This window comes from Lepisma saccharinum, chromosome 20 (genome assembly GCF_977018435.1).
Source record: "Lepisma saccharinum chromosome 20, izLepSacc3.1, whole genome shotgun sequence".
NCBI lineage: Eukaryota > Metazoa > Arthropoda > Insecta > Zygentoma > Lepismatidae > Lepisma > Lepisma saccharinum.
Genome location: NC_139248.1, coordinates 70,542,299 through 70,556,373, shown reverse-complemented (window position 1 = coordinate 70,556,373; position 14,075 = coordinate 70,542,299). Strand labels below are relative to the sequence as shown.

The 14,075-nt window shown below is 38.0% G+C and overlaps 1 protein-coding gene and 1 long non-coding RNA gene across 2 annotated transcripts in view; one reads left to right on the top strand and one right to left on the bottom strand.

The window, feature by feature from the left end:
* The window catches only part of LOC146003333 (uncharacterized), a 399,672-nt gene that overhangs the window by 339,086 nt on the left and 46,511 nt on the right, over positions 1-14,075 (bottom strand). The window contains exon 2 of the long non-coding RNA XR_014443821.1: positions 1,439-1,483. This is a non-coding gene — a long non-coding RNA (uncharacterized LOC146003333). The remainder of the gene's footprint in view (positions 1-1,438; positions 1,484-14,075) is intronic.
* Positions 1-14,075, top strand: part of LOC146003328 (trypsin-1-like) — a 62,048-nt gene that overhangs the window by 2,369 nt on the left and 45,604 nt on the right. The window contains exons 2-3 of the mRNA XM_083141607.1: positions 946-1,099; positions 2,331-2,493. Coding sequence (XP_082997733.1) covers positions 946-1,099; positions 2,331-2,493 — 317 coding nt within the window. The remainder of the gene's footprint in view (positions 1-945; positions 1,100-2,330; positions 2,494-14,075) is intronic.

Below are 14,075 nucleotides of genomic sequence, written 5' to 3'. Positions count from 1 at the left end.
ATAGTATATGGAGAACGGGAATGGTTGGTCCATATTCAACAACGGAACCTTAAATGGTGATGGCTTCTTGGATTTGTGAACAGGTTTTTCATCCTTGCTTACGGGATATGGCACTTTTCCACAGTTTTGAAACAGGACAGAGTGTGACCACACTATGTGGACATTTTGGAAATTTCTTCATGGTAAATTTCTAGGTAGATTGATGGGCAGATGGGGATCGATTAAAAGACCTGCACATTCCCCAGATCTAACATCTTAGGAGGACTTCTACCTTCAGAAACATTTGAAGAGAATGGTGTATGAACTAAAAGTCCGTAATATTGACCATCTGAGAGAAGACATAGTTGCTGCTTGCCATGTTGTTGCACCTGCTACATTGCCAAATGTTCTATGGCAGTGTGCGAGACTTCAACGAGTGTGCTCACACGAACATTGACAACATTATAATGTGCATATATCGTAAGTGAAAGATATGCGTATAACTTTTTGCTGGCTAAAGATACGTTGGAAAATCCTTCGCCGCTTCATTTCTCGTGATATTCTAGCCTGATTTGATATATCACGTCACCCCCTTTCCTTTGAAATTTTTGAGTTGAATTCAATATGGCGGTCAACAATATGCCGGACCTGCGCTTGACACACACGGCTAGGGATCGCCCTGTGCCTAACCTATTTCTTTCATGACCAGGATAACTCCTTTACATTGTGTAGGGGGTGTTAAAAGACTTTTGACTCGTCATAGTTCATGTAATAAGGCTTTGATGAGTCATATAGTTACACATATTATTTTGTATCTTCTGATCCTATTGCATTCCCAGAATGATTTTTGATATGTTTTAGAGTATATAAATATACTCTAAATATCATAAAAATCGGAGTTGGTCAGGTTGTGGGCTGTGTTGATTTCATGTGGAATGACTCGAATGCGGAATTTCTATTTTCCAGGTGAACGCTAGACGATCAACCTTACGTAATTTAAGCGCGGGACGATCAACCTTACGTAATTTCGGTGCGGGACGATCAACTTTACGTAATTTCGGTGCGGGACGATCAACCTTGCGTAATTTTGGTGCGCCCCGAATGCAACACCTGAACTGCGGTAGGTACATGATCCTTTCACTTCTGTTTTAGTCGTCGATAAATATAGCTGAATAAAATTTAAAATTTTCCCAGTGTCTGGTGAGTGTTTCCTATTTCCTTCTTATTTCGTGGGGGGGGGGGTATGTGCGTCTTTACATTTTCTTCTTATGCCTTGGTTTGTGAAATTTACATCCTACGAATTTGGAAATAAGGAAACAAAGAAAATTTCATTAAAAATAGTACAGGTTTCTTTAGAAGATTCGTAGTCTAAATTTCTGATTTTGAAGTAAGTTAGCATATTTAAGAATATTTCAGTTATATCTTAGTGTCTAAAGAACATCTTTAAAAACGTACTTACTTTGGGAAACAGAAAATTCCAGCAATGTGTTACCAAAATATATATCTACAAGTAAAAGAAGAAAATAGTTTAGAATAATAAGTTGAGAGTGTCAGTAAATAAGCATAATGTAAAATATATACCTACTACCTAGGTATATAAGGGTAAGTCTGAATTGTCGTATCAACCTCTTAAAGGGTTTGGGGTGTAAGGGGTGCTCCTTCCACGTAGTACACCCAATTGTCAACCTCACTTCCACGTAGTACACCCTGGACTGCATTTTGCAGACTAACGAGGCTCTGGTGACTGACCCCATGGTCAGTATGATTGTTTGTGTTGTCCTGTTGTTTTGTCGTTATATGTGCTGAGTGCCACTTTACATCCTCAGCTTTTAACCAAAGTCAAAAAATTTTAAAATTTTAGTTGTACGGCATTAGCTACAGTTATGCCACTTTAGTTATGGTAAACGGCTGAACCCCGTATAGTGTGACGGGTGCAAAATAGCCTTAGTGCTGACGCATCCAAATTTTTAAATTCAATTTCAAATTCATTAAGGATTTATGATAGAGATCTTTTCGTGACGTGGTTGAATATGGAACATTATGTGCAGAGTTGAATAATGACATTTATTATCCCCATCCCCCCCCCCCCATTACTTCATCACTTGATAATTTTCAACGCAGCAAGGATCAGTAACAACTTGTATGGTTTCATTCTCCCCTTACCTCTGCCAAGTGTAAATTTCTTGTCACATATTCTGACTTTCTTGTCTAAAGAAACCTTTGAATAGCGCCCAGGCTTCACCTCGCCTAACCTACCACTTGCTACGGGTCTGGTGTGTCAAACAAAATACAGACGAAACTATAAATTAACTCTTGTGACATTAACGTTTATGAAATTGTCTTCCGAATAGAATGCGGCGTCCTGAACAGAGCCAGGAGGATAGTGAATGGGAAACCAGCCCAAGTGAACGAGTACCCGTGGCTGGTGAGCATTCGGCTGTACAAAGACATCCACTGCTCGGGAACGATCATCAACGACAGATACATCCTGACGGCAGGCCACTGCTTGTACGAGTAAGTGCTCTCCTCGCAGCTATCCGCATTCGGAGATTTCTTTCTGAAGTCTTCATTCTCGTTATTTTCAGCTAATCGAGACTGAACCATTTTCCTCGAGGAACCTTCAGAGGAAATTTTCAGAAACTGTTCAGCTAGCACCAGGAACTCGTTTACAAACTGAAGTCGTTTGGTCAGGACCTCCCCGATGGCGTAGTGGTATCGTCGTCGGCTTGTAATCAAGGGGTCCCAGGTTCGATACCAGGTGGAGGCTCATACTGGTTCGGATCAATCGTTTGGTCAGGTCGGTGGTGATGTCATTATTTCCTCTGGAGCTTCCTCAAGGTGTAATGTCTGCCGATGCAGGCAAGAGTCTTGCAACATGTAAGTGAAGAAGAAAATTCCTGAGGTAAATGTCCGGTCACTGCCGTGGCGAAATAGGTGTTGACTGAGGAAGACCGCGGAATAAAAAGGCAGGGCGGTGATCGGAAGGGGATCAGATCAGAGCAGATCGAGAGCTGGAGAGAATCGAGTGTCTTCATGCACGGACAGGAGTAGATGGTATCCCAGCCAAGGACAATTAGTGCACGGGTGTTAATTAATTTGCATATAATTAAGAACTAATTTGCATAATATGAATAAATTTGCATATCATTAGAATACTTTACATTTATGTATTTGCATGTTTATAACTTTTTATGAATATATAATTATTTATTTTATGAAAAATATGTATATAGAAGGTAATTAGAGGTACTAAACGCTATGCATATGGTTTTATATTCATTACTGCAAAGTATGTAATGTATAAATCGATAATATTAATGTTTATAATATTGAAAATAAGTTTTCTATGGTTTATGAACCGCTATGAACGGTGGTAATGGTACGATTGGGGACGGTCCCGGTACTCGAACCCACGATATGTAATATTATTAATTAGTACTATGTAATAATTGCATTATATTATGAAACACGATGGTGCAACACGCTAGACAGAATACTGTCTCCGAATCTCGACTCCGCTCTGATGCCAGACAGAGAGAATGAATTAATATTCCGCGCAGGTAGAGGAGAAAGGAATTTGGGGGAAGAGCGGTCAAGGTCAAATGACGTCAGAACGTCAGAACAAAGGAAGAAGCTGATTCACCAATCAGAGAACGCGTCGGTAGATTTTCAGAACCGGTTTTTTTCAAGGTTAACCAGTACGCAAGAACAGGGGAAAGCTATGCAATACTGTAGGGCAGGGGAGGGATTCAACCAGACAACAAAGAATGTCTGAGAATGCGCAGCAAGGGTCAAATATCTGAAACTGAGCGTCGCTTGCATGCTACGACATGTTTCTGTCAAAGTATGCCAAGGTTACCGAGAACACTAGAACAAAGGATGATGGGAAGGAGTTCAAGGTGAACTAGAACGCAAGAACAAAGAAAGCATCGGTTTATATTTCAACCAATTAGAAAACGCGTCGGTTTTATTTCAACCAATCAGAGAAAGCGTCAGTTTTGTTTATGAAGTATAAAAAAGCGCGTAAAAGCGAGAAAATGTTAGTTTGAGAAGAATTTCTGAACCATTGTGTCAGAAAAGATATCAACTTGTGATTTTTGTCTGAGATTTGAAGACAAAGAACTCAAAAGAAGCTATAATTAAAGTAAGTGATTTTTATTATGTAGTGTGTTTTTTAAATAATATGTAATTCAAATAATGAACCGATGCAAGAAACAAATATGCGTAATGTGAACAAGTACTACAACTATTTTTTCTATTTTTTTTACAGGTGCTTTTATTTGTGTATCTGTGAGTGGAAGGATCTGTTAGTGAAAGATGGCGTCTTCAAGCTCCACAAACGAGGCTAACCACACTGCGGTGAGTACTTCGAACGAAATTATATGTAATTTTCATTCTGGAAAGTATACTTCCCCACTAGAACTCGTTAATGCATACTATGATATGTGTGACAGAGTTATTTTCCACGACGATATCCCTTCTTGTGATCCGACTTTTTTCTGTGAGACAGTGCAAACAGCAATGTGTCAATTAGGGGTGGGGGCAAATCAGTTTTCTATTGTGGATGAAAGAGAAAGATATTTTAGACGATTTGGAATGCTAGGGCGGGAGGTATCCATTGAAATACCTAATCAAGTTGTGGGGGACCCTGAATATTTGGTTGGGTCCATGTTTCAATTTCTAATGAAAAAGATTTTCTTTGATGTGGCACCGGACAGTCAGGTTGGTTTGATTATTTTCGGCAATGAAACCAATAAGGATATTTATATCCCTTGGCGCCGCCTTTCGGCATTAAATCCTAAAATTATTCAACACTATGTGACCAAAGTGCTGAACAGCAATGAATCCTTTTTTGTAGATAACTCTTTGAAATGCATGGCGCATATTGTTGAACCCAAGCGCGGTAGAGGGAAGAGAAAATATCCACTTTACAGGAAGTACGCCCCTTTACTATCAATAAACAATCCTAACCAGAGACAGAGTGCTTTTACTATTATGACTAATGATGACAATTTATGCTTGCCACGCGCTATTGCATTTGCCCAAGCCAAAGTCGACAAGAACACAAACAAAATCAAATCCTTTCAAAGATCTGATAACAAACTGAAAGAAGCGGCTATGCGGTTATGCCATGAAGCACGCGTTGATCCAACCAATGGGTGCACTGTAGAGGACATTGTTAAATTTCAAAACCAATTGGGACCAGAGTACCAAATTGTAGTGTTTTCAATGAAAGAGGGGGAAAGGGAGTATGAAGTTATTAGGTCAACACCGTTCGCCCCCAAACAGATTAATTTACTGTATCACGATCAACATTTTGATATAGTTAATTCTGTCCCCACACTTATTGTGAAGAAGTACTACTGCCCCAAATGCCAAGTCGGATTTAATAATAAACCTCAACATACTGAATGCACTAGGTATTGTTCATTGTGCGAATACAGTCATAGTGATCAATCCAGTAACACTATCCCAAGAAAATGCACTGCATGTAATAGGAAATTTCTGTCCCCGAAATGTTATGAAAATCATTTGCGTACAGAAGGGCGGAAATCCAGTGTTTGCCAAACTATACACCAATGTAACGTTTGTTACAAAATAGTGAACAAGAGATTGCGCAAAACACCACACAAATGCGATGAATTTTTTTGTAAAAGCTGTAATGCTTTTGTTGACCCAGCACACAAATGCTATATTCACCCTGTAAAACCCGAACCAAGTGCAAAGTTTCTTTATATTTTTTATGATTTTGAGTGTATGCTGGTAGAAAGAGAAAATGACCAGAAACACGAAGTCAATCTGGCTGTTGCTAAGCAAGCCTGTCATGTCTGTAAAGACACTGATGCTGATTTCTGCGAGACGTGCGGTCCCCGTGTCCATATTTTCCCTAATATTCAAGAATTTATGCAATATATACAAACTCCGAGGGAAGGGTTTGATAAAATTGTGTGTATTGCACATAATGCAGGGCGATACGATTCACATTTTGTTTTAAATTATCTGATTACTAAAGAGAATATTACCCCCTCCGTAATTATGCAGGGTAGGAAAATAATAGAGATGTCTATTACCAAGAAAATAGTGTTCAGGGACTCCTTGAATTTCATGCTCATGAAATTGAAGGATTTGCCAGCAAGTCTGGGACTAGCGGAAGATTTGCAGAAAGGCGATTTTCCGTATTTGTTTTCAACCCCTGCAAATCAGAATTATGTAGGTCCATTCCCTGATATTCAATATTATGATATAGATTCCAAGTCCCCCAAAGAAAGAGAAGAGATGCTAAAATGGCACGAGGAAACGGTCCAAGCAGGGAAAATTTTTGATTTTCAAAAAGAGTTGCGCGAATACTGTATTAAAGATGTGGAAATTCTTGCTGCTGCATGTATTAAATTTTCTAATCTGATCGAAGATCTGACTGGAATACAGTGCTTTGTTCGCTGCCCGACTCTTGCGTCGTTAGCGTCTTTGATATTTAGAAGTAAATATCTTAAAGAAAACACGCTTATTAAAGTTCCGCCATTTGGATTTCGGGAACAAGACCAACAGTCTCTAATTGCCTTAAAGTGGTTAAAGTGGGTAGAAAATACTGAAAAGATCACTCTAAGACACGCAGGGAATCTGGGGGAGGCTAAAATAGGACGTTATAAGTTGGACGGGCTCCATGAAGAAAGCAAAACTGTTTATAGTTTCCAAGGGTGCTACTACCATGCTTGCCGGATTTGTCTTCCTGACAACAGAGATAAGCCTCTTAACGAGACTGGCGAGACCCTAGACCATAGGTACGAACGTACTGTTACCCGTAAAGAAATGTTAGAGCAAATGGGGTACAAAGTTGTAGAAAAATGGGAATGTGAATTCAATGAGGAAATTAAAAAAGATCCAGAATTACGCAAATTTATTGCTGAGAATTGTTATTCACTGAATAACCCACTTATCCCAAAAGAAGCTTTTAATGGGGGACGCACTGAACTTTTCAGGGCAGTTTATGAAAAACAAGAGAATGAAAATACGAGCATGAAATTGCTAGATGTAGTTTCCCTTTACCCTGCAATGATGAAGCAAAGAAAAATGCCTACAGGGAAACCAGTGATTTACACGTCAGAGTTTCCTACCTTGGATAATGTGTTTGGGGTTGTAAAATGTGATATTCTCCCCCCTAAAGATTTATATTTACCAGTACTGGGCATGTCATGCAACAACAAATTAATGTTTGCTTTATGCAGAACTTGTGCACAAAGCGAGAATCAAGAACAATGTTCACACGCAGATAAAGAAAGATACTTACATGGCACCTGGGTATCAGAAGAACTGAAACTGGCTGTAAAAAAAGGGTACAAAATACTCAAAATATATGAAATTTGGGATTTTCCTTTGGCTGATCAGAATGATAATGTGTTCAAAGACTATGTAGACACATTTCTTAGACTGAAACAACAGTCTTCAGGATATCCTTCCGGCTGCAGTTCAGAAAATGACAAAGACAAGTATATTCAAGATTATTTCGATCGTGAGGGAATTCAACTTGTAAAAGATGAAATTGCATTTAACCCGGGACTTCGTTTTATTTCCAAAATTCTGCTGAATTCAATCTACGGGAAATTTGCCCAAAATCCTTTAAAAACTAAGTCTATTTTTGTAAATACTGAACAGAAATTCCATGATATAGTGTTTAATCCGCAGTATGAAATCAGTAATGTTGTTCCTATTTCCGAATTTTGTTTATTAGTGAATTATATTGATCTGGAAAGCAAAAATGAACCGTTAGTACTTTCAAATGTACTTGTCTCTGCGTTTATTACTGCTTATGGAAGAATGCACTTATATTCTTTTATGGACAAAGTCAAAGAAAGTATTCACTACGTGGATACGGACTCTGTGTTCTATGTAGAAAGAGAACATGAAAAACTTATTCCTACAGGCTCATTTCTTGGTGAAATGACGGATGAGATTAAAGAGCCCTACCAAATTACATGCTTTTTGGGTGGTGGTCCCAAAAACTATGCATATAAAATGGTGAACAAACATGATCCTCAGGATGAGAAACATGTTATTAAAGTAAGGGGCATTACCATGAATTACAGAACACGACTCCAGATTAATTTTGATTATTTTAAGCAACTGGTCAAAGGGGAAATTGAAAAGCGAGTTGTTGAGAACCCCCGTAAAATTAAACGAAAAGCCAATTTTGAAATTGTTTCTGAATCTGAGCAGAAAACTCACCAAGCAGTCCACACGAAACGAAGAAAAATTGAAAATTTTGAAACGGTTCCATATGGAATCTAAATAAAAAACGAGTGTTTTTTTATTTTTTTATTGTTTTTTTTTTTACAGTCCAAGGGCCATCTGCAAAATCTCAATTTGGGTCTTTATCCATGGGCACTCCCCCTCAATTCTTTGTCTTCCACAGACACTACATCTGTCAGATGTTCTTCGCCGCCTCTGACGCGACGAGGGAGGGGACACCGGGCGCAGGCGGTGACTGGTCCTGACATGGTCCATAAGGGCCTTTTTGCCCCGGAACCCCACCTCCCAGCAGATATCGCATTCTCTTTTGATTTCATCCTGAAAAGAAAAGATAAAATTAATTTGTGGTATATATTTGGGCCATTGTGTGTCTGCGCTTCAAGCAGAGAACGTGTGTTGTTCAACATGGAATTGCGTTTTACACACCCGTTTGCAATGATGGTTTGTGGGCCCTCACAAAGTGGAAAAACCACTTTTGTGGATAAGCTTCTATTTTATAAACATAAAATGTTTACACAAGTTCCAAAAACAGTAATATGGGCGTATGGTGCGGTTCCTCCCAGATTAAAATTAAGCAAAAATACAAATATTCAGTTTATTGAAGGAATCCCTGATGTAGCAAATATGGATATTGAAACTCCTGGATTAATTGTCATTGATGATCTAATGAATGAAAGCAGCAAAGATTCCGCTGTTGCAGATATATTTACGAAATATTCTCATCACAAAAATATAAGTGTTATTTTTATAGTACAAAACTTATTTCACAAAGGTGCTAAAATGAGAGACATAAGCCTCAACTCACACTATCTTGTGATATTCAAAAATCCACGTGACAAACACCAAATATACCATTTAGCACGACAATTCAAACCTGACAATAGTAAAAGTGTTTTGGAAGCTTTTCAAAATGCAACTGAAACACCACACAGTTATTTAATGTTCGATTTAACACAAAATACACCTGAAATTTTACGTATGAGGGCGCATATTTTCCCCGATGAACAAATGGCTATTTATGCCACTGGAAAGCATGTCAACAAACCATTTCTTGTGCGAACGTCAGAATGACATCACAACTAAAAGAACATGCTCCGGCACTTAAATTATTGTGTAAATTAAAACCTATTCAACGGAAACGCCTTTTGCAACGAGCAACACCAGGACTAGTTCGTGTACTAGGACAATGTGCAGCCAATACAGTACGTGGTAATATTCCGCTTTCAGGGGTACAAAAAACTAAGCTTCAAAAGTATAAGGCCAGTTTGCGTAAACTAGCGGCGAAGGGCACTTCGCTCAAAAATAAGAAGAAAATATTAATTCAAAAAGGCGCCGGCTTTTTACCATTTTTAATCGGTCCGATTATATCAGCGTTAGGTAGTGCATTGTTTTCACAATGAGCGTGAGAAAAATGATTCTTGTTCCCGAGGACTTTGCCACTAATATGCATGCCTCCGTTGAGAAAGCTCAGAGACACGAATCAAGATTAGATTCTAATATTCGTACAATATTAGCACGTGAAGATATAGGGGAAAGTGAAAAATGGAAACTTTACCAACAGGCACTTCGACTATTTGTTAATTTTACTAAGCCTATTCCCACACACCTACCATTGATCGAAGAAGAAAATAAGCTGCCACAAATAAGTGAACCAGTGCAACAAGACGACCCCCCTCCTAGTGTTACTCTCAGGGAAGAAATTCTTGCTTCAGTACCGAAAACTGTTCAGAAGAAAACAGAACTTTTACTTAAAAGATTATTCTCTTCTCAATATATAAATTGGGACGCATATGGAACAGTGTACATAAATGGAAAAAGAATTCAGGGTTCAAATATCATAGATCTGATTAATGATTCTGTTCGCCCCCGTAAGAAAAGTAGAGATCCTGTCGGGAGAGATCAGTTCCAATCTATCCTTCATTCTCTAAACATACCCAAAGAATATATAGTTACACGCACGCCCCCACCCCCTTCAAGAAATAGGAAAGCTGAGTTTATATGGGAAGATATATAAAGTATGGATCTTAAAACATTGTATTATACACATGAACTACCGACTTCATTTTCCAATACTGAAAAATTATCCAAACATTCTACGCAATCACGAAAGAATATTTCCGAGTGGCTATCAAAACAAGATGCATATACTTTACATGTTCCAGTTAGAAAAAAATTCCCACGTAAACGTTACGAAACCACTTTTCCCCTGGAACTTATGCAAATGGATTTGGCAGATATGCAGAATATCGCCAAGTACAATGACGGTATGCGCTATATACTTTGTGCAATTGACGTGTTTTCAAGGCAAGCGTTCTGTATACCAGTGAAAAGCAAAACGGGTGAAATTATGGCAAAAGCAATCACTAAGATTATAAACATGTTAGAATATCCTCCTGTTTACTCCCAGACAGATCAAGGAAAAGAGTTTTATAACGCTCAAGTGAAAAAAGTGTTTGACAAGTACAATATTATTCATTATAGCGTTTATTCAGAACTAAAGGCAGCAGTAGTGGAACGATTTATTCGTACTTTAAAATCAAAATTGTATAAACACTTCTCAGCCAATAATACATATCGTTATGTAGATATTCTCCCCCTTGTAGTAAAATCATATAATCACTCGTATCACCGTTCTATAAAAATGGCTCCTGTTGAAGTGAGCGAAAATAATGCGCTGCAGGTCTGGTCTCAGTCTAGAAACAATACAAGTCAAAAAACCAATAATATCAAATTTAAATTTAATATCGGTAACTACGTAAGGATAAGTAAAGCCAAAATGAAATTCGAGAAAGGATATCTACCTAGTTGGACAGAGGAAATTTTTATAATTAGTGATCGTATGAGTACTGATCCCCCTACATATCGTATAAAAGACTGGAGTAACGATCCTGTCAAAGGCATTTTCTATGAACCAGAATTACAAAAAATTACACTTGATCCAGACAAGCCATTTACTATCGAGAAAATTCTAAAACGAAAGGGAGACTTTGTCCTAGTAAAATGGAAAAACTACCCCCTCGCATGTGCAAGTTATGTACATAAATCAGATATTACGCGTGTTTAGGTTAGTTGCCATTATGCCACTGGACGAATTCTACGTTACATTACCTTCCAATGTAAACTTGAACTTGTTTCCTGATAATAAAATAGCACATTACCGTACTAAGCTGAGCGAACCAATAGAATTAAATGAACAATGGGTGGTGGCGGCCACAGAGCTTCATTTAACTTGGAGTTTTTATAATATCGTTTCCGATACAAATAGCATTTCATATCAATTTAAACCGAAAAAGAAGGACCAAATTTTTTATAGTGAAAGTATAGTTCCTAAAGGTTACTACTCCAATATTCAATTATTATTAAACAATATTCCCCCTTCAAAAAGAAAACTGCTTGCTCAACATGTCCGATTTGGCTATACTTTGTCCACGCATAGTATGTATACACAAACAACGCTAGAGGAAGATGAAATTATGAAATTGTATATATCTCCACAATTAGCTCCAGTGTTTGGTTTTTCGTTGGATACTCCCAAGTCAGAAATATCTATACATTCGGTTATTGGTCCAGGTACGGCAAGATCAAGTTCTATTTATCCTTGTAATTTAGATTATCATATCCCCCGTGAAATCAACATATGCACAGATATTGTCAAATATCAAGCAAATATAGGTCCCGTAATACGAACGGTTAGTGTGGTTGATTATGAATATGGAGCAATAAAAAGTTATATATTTGAGCCCAGGCAGTATCTAAAAGTAGAGAAGCGTTACTTTGAAACAATTGAAATTATATTAAAAACAGAGCATGGAACTTTGCTTCCATTTGAGTTTGGAGCGTCAAGCGTTACATTACATTTTAAAAAAGTGGAATAATGATTTCTGAAGGCAGTGATAATGATTACTATGTAACTTTGGTTTCAAATGCATCCAAAAATATTTTTCCGACTAATACACCTTCTCATTTTTTAACTAAACTTTCTAATGCTGTTAAGCTCGAGTCTGGAGGCTGGTTAGTGGGTCTGTCTGAAATTCATTTCACAAACAGTCTGTTTAATATTCAAAAAGGACAAAATGAAATTATGTGGACTTATTATAACCAAGACTCGGATCAGTCAAGTAAACAGAGCGGTAAAACAATCGTTCCCCCTGGATATTATTCAAGTGTGGAGTCTGTTTTACAAGTTTTAAATCAAGATCATATTGGAGAAGGGCTATTTCGATTCGGTTATAACCCGTCCAGCAATATTGTTGAGGGAAAATACAATGCACAATTATCTACACTGAACCTCTCTGATATTTTGGCTCTGCAGTTAGGATTCGAACCAAATAGAAATCTTGTTAAACAACAGCATAGTTCGAAACAGACCAACCTAAATATTGGTTATCCCCAGCAGGTTTTAGTATACACTAATGTACTCAGTTACCAGTTTGTAGGAGATACAAAGGCACCTCTTTTAAGAATGTTTACATTTTCTTCGGTCCCTTATGGTCGGTCACAATCTATAATATTTAACCCCGTTCATTATATGCCTGTATCGAAATATTTATTTGATACAATAGAAATAGTTTTAAGAGACAACACAGGTCGTAAACTCTCATTTGCCTTCGGAGATCTGAGTGTTAAACTACATTTCAAGCGACAATGAGATACGATAGACGTCAGTTGTATCGAGATTATTATCTCAACCAGGCGGGAACAGGTTTACCTTATTTTTCTGGTCCTCCCTATCAAAAAGGCCACGGAGCCCTCGGTTCAATATTTAAAAGCTTGTTTCGTTTTGCGGCCCCTTTATTAAAACAGGGTGCTAAAGCAATTGGCCATCAAGCATTACAATCGGGAATGGAATTTGTTGGGGATGTTCTACAAAACAGGCCTCTCAAACAATCTTTCAGAGATCGTGTAAATCAGGCGGGAGAAGCTCTTCGTGAAAAAGGCGAGAGAAAAATTTCTCAGATTCTTTCAGGAAAGGGGAGACAAAAAAGAAAGGGTAAAACTATAAAATTCGAACCACCCTTTATTACCTGCCAGTCACGCAAAAAGAGGCGAAGGGTACACAGAGATATATTCGCTAATTAACTACCATGTCGTTAGTAAACTGTAACTCATCGGAATGCACAAATACAGAATTGGATTTGTTTTCTCTGCCATTAACTCAAACTAGCATTGAAAATTCTTGTTTAGTGGAGTATCGTCCCATTTCATCTTTAACTAGTAAAAGTCCAGTCGAGTTTGCCATTACTGGAGACAGTGGGGAATACATTGATCCAGCACACATTTATCTGTACCTAAAATGTAAAATAACTAAACCAGATGGTACGGCCTTAGCTGCCGATAACCTGGTTGCCCCCGGAAACAATTTTCTACATACAGCATTCAGTCAGGTCGACGTTTCGTTAAATGACAAATTGATTTCGTCCTCTGCAGGGTGTTACGCTTACAGGGCATACATTGAAACATTACTCAACTATTCTAATGAGGCTAAAAAATCTCATCTCACTGCTGCTCTCTGGTATCGCGATACGCCTGGGAAATTAGAAAATCTAACTGAAAATAAAGGAATTGAAAAACGAATGAGTCTTGCTGCGCAAAGTCGGTCATTCGACATGTATGGGCGACTGTATTCTGATTTTATGTGCCAACCTCGTCTTCTCTTGAACAATGTGTCCATGAGAATTAAATTACATAGATCAAACGATGCATTTTCATTGATGGCCGCCGAGAATTCTTCTTATCGTGTAGAAATACAGGACATTTCTCTTTATGTAAAAAGAGTTACTGTATCTCCAGATATAGGTCTTGCTCATGCAAATGCTCTTGAAACTACTACAGCTAAATACCCAATTACACGC